General features: G+C 32.2%; 2 protein-coding genes across 2 annotated transcripts; both read right to left on the bottom strand.

Annotated features, from left to right (window-relative positions):
- Positions 1-6,001: 6,001 nt before the first annotated feature.
- On the bottom strand, positions 6,002-7,573 carry LOC140834296 (heavy metal-associated isoprenylated plant protein 37). Its single transcript, XM_073199086.1, has 3 exons — positions 7,423-7,573; positions 7,216-7,291; positions 6,002-7,042 (listed from the first exon to the last, which is right to left on the bottom strand). Exons 1-3 carry the CDS (start codon positions 7,459-7,461, stop codon positions 6,204-6,206), a joined length of 954 nt encoding a protein of 317 aa, XP_073055187.1. The 5' UTR covers positions 7,462-7,573; the 3' UTR covers positions 6,002-6,203.
- Positions 7,574-14,308: 6,735 nt separating this feature from the next.
- Positions 14,309-16,125, bottom strand: LOC140833482 (heavy metal-associated isoprenylated plant protein 21-like). Its single transcript, XM_073197824.1, has 3 exons — positions 15,937-16,125; positions 15,586-15,661; positions 14,309-15,005 (listed from the first exon to the last, which is right to left on the bottom strand). Exons 1-3 carry the CDS (start codon positions 16,009-16,011, stop codon positions 14,713-14,715), a joined length of 444 nt encoding a protein of 147 aa, XP_073053925.1. The 5' UTR covers positions 16,012-16,125; the 3' UTR covers positions 14,309-14,712.
- Positions 16,126-19,990: the final 3,865 nt, after the last annotated feature.

The following is a 19,990-nucleotide window of genomic DNA, read 5'->3' as shown; positions in this document are numbered from 1 at the left end:
ATATATATATTTATATATATATATATATATATATATATATATATATAATCATTATTCTTTGGAAAAATTTGGAATAGGTAATACCTGATCTCACGTCTGGGATTATTTTTTTTTGGAAACATATTTTTAAATTTATAATTTTAATATAAATTATGTTATATATATACTCTTAGCATAAAAAGTAATATTTTTTCATAGATGACCCAAATAAGAGATCCGTCTCACAAAATACGACATGTGAGATCGTATCACACAAATTTTTACCCTAAGTAATTGGGTGTGAACTGTAGATGTGGATTATCCATTTCTCTAAGTGAAAGTAAATGGATTTTTTTTGTTACGGTTCATGATCTGAACTAGTTAACATATGATGCTCGATCAAATATTTTCAACCAATATTCAAATATTATATTTCGATCGATTTTGAGTACCATTTCTATTTTAAGTTATATATGTATCTTTGTCCATGGACAAATAAATCAAGAATTTGTATTTGGCAATTTGTACTTTTCCACTAGATGGGAATATTTTCTACAATAAATCAATCACGAATAGATTTGACTAGGCCAAATCGGAGCTGTCAAATTGTTAGTGAATAAACCAGAGGGATGCTAAAAATAGACCGGTAGAGGGAAATGCATGGAATTTTTATACATTTTGAAAGGATGTAGTTCACTATAACCAAATATTGAGTAATGGCAAATGTATTCTGTCAAAAAAAATTGTATTCACTATCTATGCAATAAAAATTGATAGCTCGAATCGTTACAATATTACGACTCAAATATTTGAATAGTATCGTTATCAATCATTAACAACAATATCATGATCAAATTATAATATTGTAATTGAGTTATACATTCTACATATATAGGTATTCAAAATAAATGGATTATAATGGCGAAAAGAATCACACTAATAAACATGTAATGTGTTTATTGAGACTAGGCCAACTCAAAGAGCATTATGACAGTGGGGAGAGTATGGAAGAATGAAAAACGAACCGATGAGACGATCTCATTGATCAATTTCGTGAGACGAGTCTTCTATTTTGGTTATCTACAAAAAAAATTAAATTTTCAAATAAAAAATATTACTTTTTATTTTAAATATAAGTAAAGTTAACTTATCTAACGAAAAATATATGAAAGTATTTCACAATACACTTATTATTTGAAGAAAGAGATGTGGAGAGAATATTGTGAATTGTTTGCATTGGTTGCTCAGATACCCTTCGTTGTTACATACCATATTTCTATTTCTCAATTTGAAATAAATAAATATTTTTTTAGAAAAAAATATATATATTTGATACGATGTAATCCAAAAGTCAATAGTGGAATTTTAATACCAAAGCTTCGGGACGGTGTAATGGGAATGACACTACCAAAGCGTGTTAATCGACAAAACGAATCAAGAATATGATTAATTGATGGTTTCACGGATTAATTTATTGGGTCGGATATCTTATTTGGATCATCAATGAAAAATATTACATTTTATGTTAAAAGTGTTATTTTTTCTTATGAATATTGCTAGGGTTAACCCGTATCACAGATAAAGATTCTTGAAACCGTCTCACATATAAATATTCGTGAGACCGCCTAAATAGAGACATATTCTATATATACATATATTATAATAGATAATTTTTGTTGTATATGATCATTAGTTATATATGTGATCAAGATAAATATGATAAAATAGTATCGATAAAGGTTTTTATTCAGTTATTTTTCAGGTGATTGAGTTCAATAAAAATTATATATGATTTATATATAAAATTCTTGATGTATCAAACAATGAGATAAAATATTAAAAATTAAAGAATATTTGTTTCTATTTCCAACCAAAATTATTTTTACATAACTCACAGATAAGCACATATTTATTCACTTATAAACAATTTTTTTTTTTTTTACAATTAACAAAAAAGTTAAAACATTAAATGGAGCGACAACGCCCTTCCTTGACATTTTCCAACATATTTTCACATTTCCATCCGTTTCCCATAAACCATTATTATTCTATCTTTTATTATACAATTTTTTTTTTAAATTTTACATGAATTTGAATGCACGTCGCTTTCTTATTTGGAGAGTTTCAATAGTGTTTGATCAATGATCATGTGTTTAATTCTCAAAACTAACATATTTTCAGACGATTCTATCGTCCCATAAAAATATATGCATTCTTGTTAAGATCGAAACTTGGACCTAACTCAACCTCAAAAGCCAGCTCAAGGAGGGAGGATTGTCCAAGCCAATATATACAACTCTCAGTTTATTTATCCACCGATGTGGGACATTACCAGGGCTCTGAAACCATGTTAAGATTGGAACTTAGACCTAACTCAACCTCAAAAGCTAGCTCAAGGAAGAAGATTGTCCAAGCCAATATATGCAAGTCCCAGACTATTTATCCTACCGATGTGGGACAATTAACAATTCTTGATATCATTAACCATTGTTGGTGGTGATTATTAACAGTGAATTAAGTCCAATTAAATGGACACCAAGAATTAAAAAAAAAAACTTTCGTTTTAAAAATTAAATATGATGAGCTGTGGATGATAAATTATTAATTTGTCACATAATTTTGTGTTGCAGGTTGATGTGCCAGCTCTTTTCTACGCAACTAATTTCAATGAATCTGTGGGGCTTTTGGAATTTCTAATAATTGAATCCCATGTGACCACCATAGATGTCTCCAAATTTTTTAATGGAGTAGAAGGTAAAAATATATCATATTATATCATTCTTTTTTCCTTTCGGATAAGATTTTCCAATGTTATTAATTACTTTTGGAAACTATTTAATTACTTCTATATAATTTTTTTTTTAAAAAAAGTTAGATTTATAGATAAGAAAGATAAAATATTGTCGTTTTCTAGTACGAGTCTTGTGAATAATGTTTGTGGAGTGATTCTATCTCAAGGATCTATTTTTTTTTTTTTTTATTTAATTTTTATCTTGATTATAGTAAGAGAACCCATACGAAGAAGGAATGCACCCCCTCGTCCAAGTGTAGCTGAGTTGGTTGGATATGTAAACATTTATCGAGACATCTTGTGTTTGAATCCTAGCGTCTCTGTCTTTTTAGTTGAGTATGTTGCACAAGACTTGTCCAATACAGTTTACTTGATAAACATGATTTGCAGACTATTAGGCTGGTTCGTAGATTCACCTAAAACACATAAAAAATAACCGTGGCGGATTCCCTATTAAAAAAAAAAGGAATGCATAATTTATTTGGTCAAATAGAAGGGTTGTGGTAGGTTTTGTTCTGTGCAAAAACTTGTGTGAGACGGTCTCATAAGTTGTATTTTGTGAGACATATCTTTTATTTGGGTTATCTATGTAAAAAGATTATTTTTTATGCTAAGAGTATTACTTTTTATTGTGAATATCGGTAGGGTTGACATGTCTCACAAGATAACTACTCTTAATTCTGTATGTCACAAAGTAGCTACTTTATGATTAATAGTTGCGAAAGAATTATTATTTTTTTTTTCAAATTAGAATATATACGTTTGGTGTTATTTTTGGGATGTAGAATTTTTACGTGTAATATCAGCTCTCGTACGAAATATATGTTTATGATTTTAATCAAAAATACTTTTTAACTTCCAATTAAGTAATTATTTATTTATCTCGAAAAAAAAAAGTTCAATAAATCATAAAAAAGAATAAAGATCCTCTCGAATGGATCCCAGTGAGATAAAATAACGTGGCCGAGTTTCGAAGATTCAATAGTTGGACTTCACAATAATGTTCAATTGGGCCTAAACCAAATACACAATAGCCCGGCCATTTTATTAATTGGGCCAGCTTAAAAAATCTCAAAAAGTACCCAATACAATTAATTATACACCGATACTCTATACTTACTTACATATTAATGAATTAATAATTATCTTTGATTGTTGGAATTTAATGTGAAACTTATCCGAATTTCATTTCTAATCCCATACCGGTAGATTTATTACTTGACTTTGAAAACAAATCCACCCGGATATATTCTTAATATGTCATTCGAGCTCGACCCGCGCTCGATTTTTGTTTAGTCGAAATCGTTGAAATGATGAATCAAAATAGAAGAGTTGGAATTGGAATGTATAGAAAAATACACAAACCTTAATAAAAATCGTGTTTTCCCAAATATTAAGTCAATTTCTAATAAAATAGCAATATCCGATACTCTTTCGTCAAAACAAATTCGTCAAACAAATAAACGGCCATCTCCATCACTTTTAAGTCGATTTAATGACATGAGTTGAAGGTCATAAATGTTGATCAAACATGGGATTTAAAAATAATTTTGTGACATGAAATGGTAGTTTTTGTTTTTATTATTTGAGGGAAGAATTTGGCACAATTCAGATTCGAATTCGAAACTGTTAAGATTGGAACTTGGACTTAACTCAACCCCAAAAACTAGCTCAAGAGAAGAAGGTTATTTATCCAACCGATGTGGGACAATTAACAGAAACCTCGTCTCAAATGATGAATATATGTATGATACAATGCAAAAGTAACTAATGATCTTTCGTGGGCAAACAAGACAAATAAATCGAATAATACTGTTTTTAAAACGGTATTATACTTGATTCGAGGTGATTTTAATACTTTTTTTCTTCTGTCCATCAATATATTAGAAAGTAAATTGTTTTCAAAGTTGCAAAAATGTTGGTAAAAAAAAAATATGAAAACATTCAAAATAATCATCGCAAAATCATTATCAAATTAAGGGGGACATCCATTTGTGCGGCTTATAATTAATGTTAATTAATTAATATAAATATATGGTTATAGTGTCACGTTTTTACACTCCCCTTTATTTAAAAATATATGGCATATTCTAAATTAATTATATATTTAAGAGTAAATCTCTTGTGAGAAAGTCTCACGAATCTTTATCTGTGAGACGGAATAACTCTACCGATATTCACAATAAAAAGTAATATTCTTAGCATAAAAACTAATGAGTAGGTCTTATGTGAGACCGTCTCACGGATCTTAATCCGTGAGACGGGTCAACCCGACCCATACTCAAAATAAAAAGTAATACTTTTAGCATAAAAAGTCATACTTTTTCATGGATGACCCAAATAAAGATCCGTCTCACAGAATACGATCCGTGAGACCGTCTCATACAAGTTTTTGCCAAAACTAATACTTTTTCATTGATGACCCAAATAAAATATCTGTCTCACAAAACACGATCCGTGAGACCGTCTGACACAAATTTTTTCCAATATTTGAATGGATACCACATGTTGTCATTAGATTGATAGAAATCCATTGATTTTAAGTTTTTGTTTTGGTCAATAATAATTGCAATAAATTTAAAATATATTCAAAGCTAATGGCATTTGAAATATATGTATCACTTCAAATCCAATCCATTCAGCTAAGCATGGATAAGTAAGGTTTACGGTTCGTTCAACCGTCCAAGCCGAACTGAAACCGAAAATTCGGTTTTAACTTTTCAGTTTTTTGGATGTTTGATTTTCGATTTGATTCGATTTTTTCATTTTATTTATTTATTTTATATATTAATAAAACAAGAATAGATAAAAAAAATTGGAAATTCGGTTAAACCGAAAACCGAAAGCATTTCAGATTTTAACCGAACCGTTCAATTCACTCCAGATTTCCGATGAGTTTCGGTTCGGTTTGGTCCATAAGAACACCATTAAACCTAAGCCGACTTAATTTTTTTCTTCTTCCCCCGAGAAAAGTTGAAATCGCGGTCCAAATCAACCATGTCCACATGTGATCCCGGCGGGCAGTGCTCACCCACCAACGACGGTCACTCATGGTCCAAATCAACCATGCTCGCCCACCAGCCATGGCCCCCCCACATTTATGTATTTATAAAGACAACTATTGTTACATTGTACCCACCGCAACCAACCTTCATTTATCCAATCCAATGTGCGGGGTCGCATGGAACTAACGTCAATTACACGACCAAAATAAAGGTTACCAAGTTGAAGTTGCACAACATACAAAAACATATATCATTGTAATAACAAACTTAAGACCAAGTCAAGTCCTAAGACAAAAGCAACACAAAATGAGCAAATCCCTCAACAACCAAAAAAAAGGAACATCAAACTTGATTCACGGTTAACTAACACAGTACCCGAACACTTGAAAAGCAAAATACTTGGAAAAAGTACCCAAATTCCTCGTGATTTACATAATGGAACAGCTACTGGTGTTTTCATCACTGAACATGTGAGCAGAAGAATGATCAGCAGCGTGGTAGTATCGGCCAGGCTCGCTGAAACTGTAGGGAACCGCACCGTAACCATGGTAGAAGCCAGTGCTTTGAGGGATGAATGGAGACCTGTTGTACATCATCTGTGCTTGCTGCTGGTGCAAGGGATTCATGGAAGGATAGCCGCCATTCATGTTCATCATCATGAGTGAAGGATTGTGTCCCGCGCTTAATCCGTTGACCGGGAAACCTCCTGAAGGATTATTCCCCTGGAAGACATTGTTTGGTTGGATCTGTAATCCCCTCCCGTTGTTTCCATGAAAGCCAGCAAGATTCATCATGGTATTTATGTCGTTTACCCTCTTCCCTTGTCCAGTACTGTTCAGTGTTTTCTGATCAATCACACTGGGATTTCCATTCCCCTTCTTCCCAGGATTGTTTGCTTCGGCTTGTTTCTTGAGAAAAGCCAGTTGGCTGAACTTATCCTTGATAACTTGCATTTCCTCGTCTTCTTCTTCATCATCGGAATCAGGAAGACAGCCATCTTCTTGTTGTGTCACAAAGGGGGATTTCTGCTTCTTTTTCAGGGATTCAAGATTTCTAAAAACATTTTGCTGCTGCCCTTGTTTTTTCTTATTAGAATCTTGTTTGATGGAAGATGATTTTTGTTTCTGGTTGTGGTGGTTACCCTTTTGAGACCAGAGCTCAGCATGCTTCCCAACCTTCACTAGTTTCTTGATTAAGACTGCGGAATCCACATTTCCTGAGACCGTAACTTTTTGTAACTCTGCATCTAAGCTTACTTTATAAACTCCTGAGTACAAAAAAAATCCACGATACTATTACAAGAAAGTAAGCATTTTTACACTCATTTTGTAAGTGATTGGAACTGATAATGAAACCTTTAAGAAACACAGGGACAGCCACTCAGGAAAAGAGTGGGAGAAATTACATAAACAAATGAAAAAGTAAAAAAAAAAAAAAGACCTTCGATTTTCTGAAGAAGTTTCTTCACTTTCTGCTTGCACCCATCACAATGTATGTTCACTTTGAGAACGCATGTCTGCATAAAATAATTATTTTTCCCAAAAAAGGGGGAAATTTTACAGAAGAAGCACAAACACAAACTTGGCTTAGTACATATATTAATAACAAAGAAAGAAAAAAAAAAGAGATTTAAATAGAAAAGATCACCTGGATCTTGAGGAGCTTGAAGTCTTCATCTTTAGTCATTTCTTGCAATCTTTCTTCCTCTTTACTTCATCTTTTGGGTCAAACACACAAAACAAGCAGTTGGGGAAGTTCAAAGGCTTTAATTAAATAGAAGCAGAGAAACTTCTTTGGAGGTAGTGTGCTCTTTTCTTTTCTTTTTTCTTATTTTTTTTTAAATGAATCTTCCAAATTAATATAAAAAAATGTGTTCAGAAAAATAAAATCACACACATCAAACAGATAAAAAATTAATAATTGTTTCTTATTATAATTTGAAATATAGCTAGCTTTGAATTTTACTTCTGAAATTATTTTTGAACGAACATGCTTCATTCTGCGAGTAGTTAATTAATTGAGACAGTATATAAATTTATTATGTAATTAATCATCTCAATTTCATTACTATTTTGAAGTTTTAGAGTACTTTAAGATTGTGTGATGGAATTTAAAAACATGCAAATTTGAGAAATACTTCTAAGAAAAGTTTTATGTATTTTTTGATGAAGATGGTAATAAGTATGAGATATTATTTCATGTAATGGTTTGTTTTTGTTATTTTATTTTTAACAATAAATGGATATTTTAAAACACGACCTTTGTAGAAATATTATTATTAACATGTTTGTTTATCTATATGAAAATATTATTGAAAATAATAAATTACGCAAAAACTTGTGTGAGACGGTCTCACGGATCTTATTTGTGAGACATATCTCTTATTTGGATCATCCATGAAAAAATATTACTTTATGCTAAGAGTATTACTTTTTATTGTGAATATCGGTAGGGTTGACCCGTCTCACAAACAAAGATTCGTTAGACTGTCTCACGAGAGACTTACTCAATAAATAAACTTAGATATTAATATTTTCCACTCAAATCAGATATGTCAACGCAACAACTAAGCCAATACATTAAAAATTATTAAAGAAACTGGATCGATTAGTAGGTCAAAATTAACATCAAAATTTTAAATTGAAGACAAAACTCTGTATTAAATTGAGCCATGTTAGCCGGCCCTATTTTTAGTGACAACTTCCATCTTTTTCAAAATTCAAAATCATATCTATTTTCTCAATTATAACTTTTTTTTAAGTTTCAATTTTATTTTATTTTATTTTTGTGTAAAAATCGAGATGTTGAAGGTAAGAATCGAGATGTTGAAGGTAAGAATTGTATTTTTCAAGAGTAGGTCTCATGTGAGACCGTCTCACGGATATCAATCTGTGAGACGGGTCAACCCTACCCATATTCACCACAAAAAGTAGTACTCTTAGCATAAAAAGCAATACTATTTCATGGATTATCCAAATAAAGATCCGTCTCACAAAATTTGACCCGTGAGACCGTCTCACACAAGTTTTTGCCATTTTTCAATGCCTGGCAGTAGTAATAACAAATAACAATTAAAATGAAAATAACATTGTCTTTTCAAAATTTTCAAAAAATGTTAAGTAAAAATTTATAATATTTTTACGGATCTTCTACATTTTAAATAATTTATTTTTTAAATTAAAAAACATAAATTGCAGTTACTTAATATAGATTATATTATAACAATAGAATTCGCAACTGCTAATTTGCAATGTACAAAAGATAAATCTTCCAACTTACTTAATATATATTTTATTATATTCCATTTTATTTTGGTGGTTAACCATATGGATATTGCTGGTTGTTAATTAATAAAAATAGGTCTTATAATAAAATGTAAAACGGTCAATATTTTCTACAACTTGAGAACAAATATTAAAGGTGAAAATTTGGGTTAGACGGTTTCACGGATCGTATTTTGTGATATAAATCTCTTATTTGGGTCGTCCACGAAAAAATATTATTTTTTATGAGACATATATTTTATTTGTGTCATACATGAAAAAATATTACTTTTTATCTTAAGATTATTATTTTTTATTGTGAATATCGATAGGGTTGACTCATCTCTTATATAAAGATTCATAAAATTGATCTTATACTAGACTTTCACACACACACACATATATATATATAATTGAAATAGACTTTCACACACACACACACATATATATATATATATATATTTATATTATTGAAATAGACTTTCACACACACACACACATATATATATATATATATATATATATATATATATATATATATATATATATATATATATATATATAATTGAATTGAATGGGGTTCACCGAGGATATGACCCGTGGGAGGGTCTTGTCATTCTGCAAAGTTAAAATGGTGCAATTATTAAGTGCCTGCAATCTCAGCGAATTGCAAAAAAGAAGTAAAGCCCATGAAAAGCCAATACACAATACGCTAAATTCTACAATAACATATACTTTAATTGGTACATATGATAAATTGGTACATATAAAAAGTTCTTGAAATCTTCCAAGTAATTTGAATTTTTTTTCCTCAAAGTATTTAGCTTCAAGTAAAAAGTAAACATTTATGACGTAGCTAAAAGAAACATTGTCGTTGTCTTGAAAAAAACTTGGGTCATTCTTAGACTCAGATGAAAAGATAAAACTTAACTAAGCCAGATTCTAATTTTCTCTCGGGAGTGTAAAACGTGTAAAATTTAGTCAGGGTTCAGGTAACCCAGCCAGGTCCCCTCGTCCGGCCAAGGTCCTCTCGCTTGGACAGGATCTTCTAGCCCGACCAGGGTCCTCGTCGGGACAAGGTCCATCTCGCATGGACATGGTCTTCTAGCCCGACCAAAGTCCTCTCGCCTGGCCAAGGTCCATCTCGCTCGACCAGGATTCATCTAGCTCGACCAAGATACTTTCATCCAACCAGGGTTCAGGTTATCCGACTATTTTGGTCACCATGCATTATTAGTATGACAATCACTGCCCATGACAAGACCAGAACAATATGAGTCGCCATGTCTACTGACAAAAGACATGGCATAGACAGCTGTCAGAGGACAAAGCTTGGGCGCATGTCTAACAGGAACAATGTACAAGCACTATAATCGAGATCACCTTCTCCCCTATAAACACTCAAGTTTGCTCATTTGGGAAAGAGATATTGCATTCTACTGTATTCGATAAATTATCTATCTACTTAGTGAACCTTGTACTGATTTAAGCGTCGGAATGGCCACGCCGAAAATCTTTATGACGTCCCATTGACATTTTCTTGTTGAGTTTACGCAGATTGTCTGACCCAAGTTCATCTTACCCTGTCAAGAGTACTCACAGGCCAGACCACTCGGGGTCATCCCACCAGCCAAGCCAGACCACACGGGTAGACCAGGCCAGACCATCGGAGGTCATCCCACAAAGGCAGGCTAGACCACCCGGGCTCATCTCGTCAGGCCAAGCCAGACTTATCCATCATATAAAAATCTTCCAGGAAAACTACACATCTTTGCACGGTAGATTGTCCACTCAGCTCACCAAATTTACACGACATCATCAATAGTAATACTTCAATGCTAGATGGTTTGATCTCGTTTCCACTCAAACCATTTGATACAAAACCAGAAAGCTTGCATTGAGCTACGTTACAAGTTTAAAGACGGAAAAAGATGATCGGAACAAGAACTTGGAAAAGAGCATCCCTGTCATATTTTTACTTGTACGCATTCTGGGCTTGTAAGGCCGTGAGGCAGCAATATGTATAGTATATCAAGTTGGCAATTGGTGGAGCCTGCTTGTGTGATTGAAGCTCCATGTACATCATGCAACCTTGAAAATTTGTGAAATCTTCACAGAAGGACAAGTGACTTTCGCCTTGGCTATGATAGAAAGAAGAAAGACAAGGCATTAGAACTATTAATCACTCACAACATATTTCAAGCTTTACATACGCATACATTTAATATTTCAAGCTTTACATACGCATACATTTATATTTAGACTTATATTTAGAAACCGACTGTTGCAGGTAATGTAACACCAAACTCATTGATCAGTCCTGGCTTATGTAAAGACCTACATGAGATCTCTTCTACACCCATTTGATTCCGTATCAGTATCGAGAGCACAAGGAGCATGAATTGGTCAATCCTTTGATTGATAGGTACCCTCGTTTTTAGCAAAAAATGGCCCCCCGAATCCATTTCATTTTATGACATCAAGTAGGTCTGAAAAAACAAAGAAGCCCATTCAAGTTGTAATTGATGAGTAGGAGACTGTAATACTTACAAATGTCCCTTCAACTTCTTCAATGAATTTCTCAGGTTAATCGAAATACTTAGCACATTCTTTGTCTATTACCGCCGAAAGAGTTCCCTGACCGGCCTTTTCAAGATTCCTTATTCAAATGGTCAGGGCCAACTTATCTGGATTGCAACCTGAAGCATTCATCAGCTCATATGTATCCATTGCTTTGTTTACCTTTTCTGCTTTGAAATAAGCTAAAATTGTAACGCCCCAGATTCGATGACTGTCCTCACTATTTCAACACGGGTCTTTCCAGCGTGCCATCACTCACACGCACCCTGGGAAACTTCTCAGGAGTCACCCATCCCAAAATTGCCCCAAGTCAAGTACGCTTAACTTCGGAATTCTTATGTGATGAGCTACTGAAAAGAAGATGCACCTTCGTGAGATGAATAGTACCAATCAAATCTTTTTAAGCCATCCTCAATTGTACAGTCCATTACATTGAACAGTCTCGGAATCCCTCTCATTCCGGTGTGGATCGGTTCATTCATGTTCCCTCTACCTAAAAATCTGTCAGGAGCCGCTCATTGTCCGTGCAACCTCATGGCACCGACGATTACCCCCCACCTTCTTCGGCCCCGGGCCTCACAAAAATCATCTCAGTGAAGGTCCTCGTGTCAGGTTCTAAGCCTTCACTCCCCAGCTCCACAAAGAGTCGTTCAGTCCAGTCATCTCAATCATTTTGTTCTTACTAAGATTCACCGGTTAGAATACAATATTAAGATTGATCAAGACAAAATATTAAATTATTCTAAAAAAAAAGGCAAAATATTAAATCAAATCCCAAAACCTGGAGGCAAAATATTAAATCAAATCCCAAAACCTGGAGAAACACTTGACATCACACGTCCTAATACAGAACTATTAACCTTTTTGAATCATCAACTATGGAATATCACAAATGATACAGTACAATAACAGAGAAAGTTGGTTACTCATCCAATGATCGTGAAAGGATCACATGTGATTTTCATGCATTGGGTCAAATTAAAAATGACGTGGCTTCCCTCGTAGCCATCAGATCAAATGTTAAGTGATAGAACGAACTGTAAACAAGGACACAAATGCTTTTATAAGACAAATCAAACAGCTAATATCAACAAATCTCTACAGGGCTTGATCGTGAAATCAAAAGTTACATGTTAGCGCGGATACATTGGTGGTAATGTTCCAAGGAAAAAATATAGAATGGCCGACCAAAAACAATCATTTTCAAGATAGAGAGCAAGTGAATTAACATTTTTATTAACAAAAGAGACCATCAAGAATTCAAGAGAAGCAGAAAAACTTTAAATTGATGAACAATACCTTGAGGGCTAAATATAATTCATGTTGCCTCTGCAATTCAGCCAATGTATCCAACAAATCATCTTTCAAAAGCCTGCTGACTTTAGTATGAAAACACGATCCAATTTAGAAGAGTTCTGGGCCAATTTTAAGGACTGAACTGCTTGAATGGCCTCGGTGGAGAGCGCCCGTTTCCTCCACAGGGGTTTCCGTGGCCCATTCCTTATACCGCAGGCGATTCTCTTCCTGTTTCTTGCGTGAATAAAGGTGGAAACTTGGGTCTTTTCCCAAAAAGCCAATTGAGAGAACTCGAAGCTGATCATATGAGCCTAACAGAAAACTCCTTAACAAGAAAAAGCACCCTCTGTTTGAGCAACCCGGGGTGGGTTACATAGAATTTGGTATCAGAAATAAGCGACATAATTTTCAGCCTGAACCCAATACTCATTCAATCGAGCCATGTAATAGCAGAAATTGAAAATATTTTTCAGGCAAATCGAATTTTGAATTAAACGGATAGCTGAAGAACAATATCAAGCCTAGGAAACGAAGTTGAAGTTTGTGGGTTAAAAATGTGTTTTTTACAAAAAAAAAAAATTTGCAGTGTTTGGTTACAAAAAGCATTTAAAAACACTTAAATGTGTCTTTTTAAAGCTGATTTTTACTCTAATTTTTTAAAAAATTAAAACAAAATCATTTTTAACGTTTATCAAAATTGTTTCTATTTCTTTAATAATAAAAAAACTTAAAAAAAAAACAGAACTTGTTTAAGTGATTTATTTAAACTATAAATTTTGTATCCAAACTCTATCGAATTGTAAATACTAGGAGCTGAAAAAGATGAAGATGAAAATTTTCTTCTTTTTTTCGAAGAAAAAGTTCGGATTTGGATTCTCTGTTGTGACTGAAAACACAACACCGGTACTGTACTCTTTTTACACGAGATGATCAACTGATTATCTCGTTTCGTCTGACAATTTTTAAATTTATCTGATATTATATGAGGTCTATCAGATGATCAAAAAATGCACAATATCTTTCAACTATAGAGAACCCAACTCCAAAAAGTTCAAGTTTTAATAGATATCACATAGCAGTATCTGTATAGTTCAATTTTTTTAGGTTATTTGGTAATAAATAATCAAGGGATTTTAATTCAAAAAGTCACGTTGATTTTGAAGGTCAACCACATAGATACTGTTGAAAATTATAGATTCAACAATTATACTTTAACATATTTATTTTACTTTTTTAAACGATTTAACATGAGTTCTTGGAACGTATACGTACGATCATAATTTTTATAAAGAAGTTTTTATCGAACGATCACAATTCTACGTCCACTTTTTTTATTAATCATGCTGTGAGATATTCACGTACTGCTTTCATCGATCATCACACTTATTAGTTACTCTAAGGATCTTTCTAGCGAGATGGTTCCTTTTATTCTACTTGGATGGATCATATCAATCCTCAAATTACACCGTCTTAGCGAAGATTATCACAAGTATTTTCGTCAAATATTTCACTGCTTCATTAATTATTCGAAGATAGTGTTTGCAAATACTTAAAAATTTATGATAACTTTTTTGAAACATTTGCAAACAGTACAGCTTAAAAGTCCGTCGTCTCCACCCCGATGTCCTTTGTTAAACGCAGTATTTTCATTTCTACTACTCTGGGAATCTGCTAAACGCCACCACTTTTTATCTTTCCATGATGCAAACAAGTTGTAAAGGTCAGTTGATAGCAAACACAAGCTGCCAAACACATCAAATAAAATTATACATATTACACGTATATGTATATGTGTGTGTCACATAATGGAGCAGGCATCGACATTTTCGTCACTGAAAAGGGTAGAATACTTCTCTTCGTGGGCATTCGGGCTGGGAAAAGCTTGAACCACGTTTCTCACATAGCCAGGGGGGGCCTTCTTGTCGTAGGCTCCAGGGGCGTAAGGGTAATATGCCAGATCGTATTTCACGTATGGCCACATCTCTGCCGCCTTCCCGGTGCTCCTCACTTTGCTCAACACCTTCTTCGGATCCACGTGCCCGTTCACTGTCACTTTACTTTCTTTCCTATTTACATCCACTGCTCTTGCACCTGCAGATATATAACACAAACAAATTTAGTCGCCCTTGCTCGTACAGCGATCGATGTTTAAAATATGTACCAAATATGCTGATGGATCGATTGGTTAATTGTGAGTCGGGAGTATAATTCCACATTAAAGACTTCGAAATTTTCTGAGGGAATATGTAATATAAAATGCAAAGATTTATGAGATATATAATCTGTATTTATGGAAGATAATTTATTTATTATTTATTTATAATCAATGTTCTTTTGTTTGATATTTTAGAAACTTTCTAAAATATTTAAATGCAAAAAAAATAACTATGAACGCGTGGAAGTTGACAGATAACATATTCTTATAGATTTTAATTTAATATATCCTATCAAAAGAAAAAAAAAGGTGGGGGGGACATATAATTTTCAAATATTGAACGATAAAAACCCATGCCATAAATATCATTTAATACCGAACTATAAATTAAAAGTTTTCGATTAAAAATTTTCAATTGTAATGCCATATTTATTAATGAACTTATGAAATAAAATGTTTTACAGTCTAATATTATATTGTGTGTGTGTGTGTTCTGGGAAGCTAGGTCTTGCTAACCTTTCATGGAGGAAACTGCATTTCTGACCCGCCTTTCGCATCCTTCACAGTCCATCTTCACCTTTATTTCGACCTTCTGCATAATCCCAAAGTTAAACATTTACAAACTCGATTAATCAACTCATAACATCAGAAAGACAGTATATATATCCATACATTTTCTATTATATATATATAAACACACTGCTACAAAATTATTTGACTAAGGCCCATGATTTATGAACATGTATATATATAGAATTAACTCTGAAAGAAGAATTGAAGTACTGTTGTATGTTGGTGGAATTAGCATGAATATATATGTATTGTATACACACGCGCGCGCGCACATATACATATATATAGATTTACCCTCAATGGCTTGCGTTTGCTTTTTCTCATGCTTGTAACTTCAAACACATCCGAGATATGATCGAGAAAACCCATTCTTTTCTGTGTATTTTGTTGGGTTTTCTTCTGTATTTGGTCGTGTTTTTTGGTGGTCTGAAGGTGTTGGGACTTGGGGGGGAGGGAAGGTATGTATGTGAATGCGAGGAGATTTGTTTTGGTTCTTTGTTGTGTAACGCTCTATTTATAGACGCACACACGTTCACCTTTTTAATGTGATTATTTATTTATTTATTTATTTCATTCCGTATATTTCTTTTCTTTTTTTCTTTTTACTCTCTAAAATTATTAATTACTACCCCTTCTGATGTTAATATGAAGTTTTCCATCGTTCACATATCTGTCCGAGTTGGTAGGATACGTGAGTATTTGGACAATGATCATGAGTTCGATTCCTCTCACCAACACATTCTCAGACGAGTCTATCATACATGACAGCTTGTACGATGCGGTTTGACTGGATAGCGTGATTGTATATTATTGTCTAATTTCATCATGTAGTATGCATCATGTGAGTACCGTTGAGATGACGTTCACCTATTGGATTTACAATTTCATCACATCTAATAGGTGGATGTCGCATCAACGTGAGTTGCCCACAGTGAGTCGATCTGATCTATACAAGAAGCTAAAAAAATAAATACTTTTGGCATAAAAAATAATATTTTTTCACGAGTCAAGTCGAGTAGAAAATCTGTATCTCAAAATTGATCGGTTAAATGTTTCATAGGAGCTTTCTTGTATATATTATACGTGTATGTGTGTATTCAGACACCTAATTATTTATTTCACCGATTCCAAAATTAATAAATGAAATACTTTACTTGCCGTCTAATTAATGACTTTTAAAATAAGATCGTTAATTAATCTTTTGTTTATTCAAATTTTAATTAATAGTATATTCAATAATTTGAATTAATTTATGGTAAGTTGCATGCTTACGTACAGCTTCGTCACCATAATAGCTCCTTATAATGTAAGCAGATTATTATTTTACTGTGTACGTTATACTTTCTCGCTTTTTTCTTTTCTTTTTTTGATCATTCATACTTAAATAATATTTTAAATTAAGCCAAATAATAGTTTAAAAAGTTTAATAGGTCTTGTTGCCACAGATTCCACGTCGAGTAGACCTATTTTTATTTGAATTAATCACGATAATTTATATATATCTTGACATGATCAAAAGTAAGTAAGAATTTTTGTGGCCAAGTAATTTGAAAATTTCAAAAATATGGAAATGTGAAACCATTTGGTTCTATTATTTGTGTAAGGAATAATTGTTGCAATTGCTAATACATTTCTGGCCGACAATTTCTAACTATCAAATCATTATTTTTAATTGATTGAGACTTCCCTATGAATCAATTTATAATATTTTAAAATATATATTGACCACCTAAATATTCTAAAACAAACACACAAATTATATATATATATATATATATATATATATATATATATATATATATATATATATATATATATATATATGAAAAACTATGCTTTTGGTTTTATATATTTTGCGCGATTTTAGTTATTTATATCATCAAATTCCAGTTTTAGTTATATATATTCCAATTTTTGATAATTTAGTTTTTTCATCGAAAATATTGATATGAGTCTACACACGCATATTGATGTCATGTCAATGTCAAATCAGAAAAAAATCAAAATTGAAAAAAAATACCGCATTGAGACTAAAATTTAATAACATATCGAATAACCAACAAAAAGGCTCCGAACAAAAAAAAGAAAGAATGTATATTGTGTTGTGTGTTGGGTTGCTAAAAATATAAAGTTGTCAATTTTTTTTTCGTAAAATACAATTATTGTTAAAAATAAATTACACAAAACTTTCATATTAAAGGTTCAAATTACAAAACAGAAGTTGGATCCTCGAGTCGTCATTATTTTCGAAGTTTCTCCATAAAAAAAAAAAAAAATACTTGCCACGATTTCATGATAATTTACAAATTACAAGTAATGAAATGTTATTCTCAAAATATCTGCAAATGAAATTTTCAATTTAATAATATGTACAAGCATGCAATAAAATATTATTAATGTATTATACTTGATCAAATTCCGAAATCATACACGTAACGTGTTTAATTAAATATAATAAAGCAATTAATTAAATCTTATAATGTTTTGGACAGCAAGACAAAATACAAATGGCAGATAAATAATCCTTTTTTTCCCACCCGTGGATTTTAACCTTACACGTTGTACCGTGAGGTACACTTCACCATTTGAAAATTTTAAATAATATATAATGATTGAGCATTAAAATAATAATCAACACTATATATACATCGACCAGACACATGTAACTAAACAGTAAAGATAAGTATAAAAATAACAGTAATGATTAAAAAAAACATATAAATGAAAACTATTTTGATAAAACAATAATGATTGAAATGTAAAATGAGTACTCTATCTTAATATGTGAAGAGTTCGAAAGGTTTTGTGTGGTCATGCAGGGTTTGACGATTCGAATATCAATTTAGTTCCTCTATAATTTGTCAAATTTCATTTTAGTTCATTGATAATGATAAAAAAAAATTGTACACACATGCATCACATGTGCAGAATATCCAATAATAACGAAAATTGAGCTGCTTATTGAGTTAAAATAATTAAAATGAGTTATTGAATATCAAATATATGTGTGTGTGTGTGTGTTTGATCTCATGTGCACACACTGTGAGAATCTATGTGTAACGATTGAGATGCGTCTATTTATTAGATTTACAGTTTCATAATATCGAATAGATGCACTCAACTTCAGCGATATTCACATAGATGCTCACAAGAAGTGTCCAGATAAAATTAATTCTATGTATGATTTTGTTGTTTTACCTTATTATGAAGCGTGGGTACGTCGAGCACACACATATAATAACACGTTGATCAAAATATATAAAAATTAATCTTATATAATAATCATATATTCTAGTTTGACATATAAATTGCCATGTGGCATGGCAGGCAACAATAATATAGGGTGACTGGACACGACAAAAATATGGTCTGCGCAGGGTGTCGGATATGTTTGAGACTCGAAAACATATATTTCTAATTTAAGGTAAAATAATTGAAGAAATTCATTATTTAATTAAATATCTCTTATTTTTAATATATTTTGATTGATTGGCAGTTTAGATTTCAAAATGGTTTTTATACATTTTAATTTATTGCCATTTTTGTTTAATAGATTGATGCGATCAAAGAAATTAGCCGAACCCAAGCCCAACCCTTCCTTCTTGAACCCGAGCCCCAAGCTCCCCAAAACAGCATGATGGTACCAGCTTGTTTTATTCACGTTGCGTAGCATATTGGAGTGTTCTAGGACTCCCTAAATTCGTGTCAAACCATCTCTTATCACTTCCTAATCATGGCAGCCCCTTAGATACATGACATTCATGGTTTTTGGATCAAAATATATGTTTTTAAAATCAAATAATATGCATATCCGAAAATCTTCAAAATTGCAACTTGTTTTCATGCAATTTCAAACATAAATACATAATATAGTGTGACGATGAGTAAAAGAAAGAGTATGGCGTGTCTTTGCGTTTTTAACGCCTGATTGTACGTTTGAACGACGGCTTGAAGAACCACTGAAAACCTTGAAGAAGTTTGGTGCTTTTTCGCTTGATTTTATGTGTGTGTGACGTCTGTTTGCTTGTGAAGAAAAGAGTTTGAAGTGTCTAGAGGAAGTGGGCGTGAATGGTATGGTTGTGGGGAAGGGTTTTGTATATTATATATTACTCATATTTATGCAAAGTTTTGTTATTATGTGTTTAATTAAAATATTGTTATTATGTGTTTTGAATTTTTATTTAATTATTTTGTTTAAAAATAATGTTGTATAGTAAAAAAAAATCATATCAAGTTTGTTGGAATTCAAGTTTATAGTTTTTGGATCGGGTTTGAAAATTTCTTTTAATATAATTCCTTCAATCAGATACACCCAAATTGACACTTTAAGTTCTTATGCACTTTTGAG

This window comes from Primulina eburnea, chromosome 6, assembly GCF_022965805.1.
Source record: "Primulina eburnea isolate SZY01 chromosome 6, ASM2296580v1, whole genome shotgun sequence".
In the NCBI taxonomy this organism is placed as follows: domain Eukaryota; kingdom Viridiplantae; phylum Streptophyta; class Magnoliopsida; order Lamiales; family Gesneriaceae; genus Primulina; species Primulina eburnea.
The sequence above is the reverse complement of the archived record's forward strand: the minus strand, read 5'-3'. Positions and strand labels throughout refer to the sequence as shown.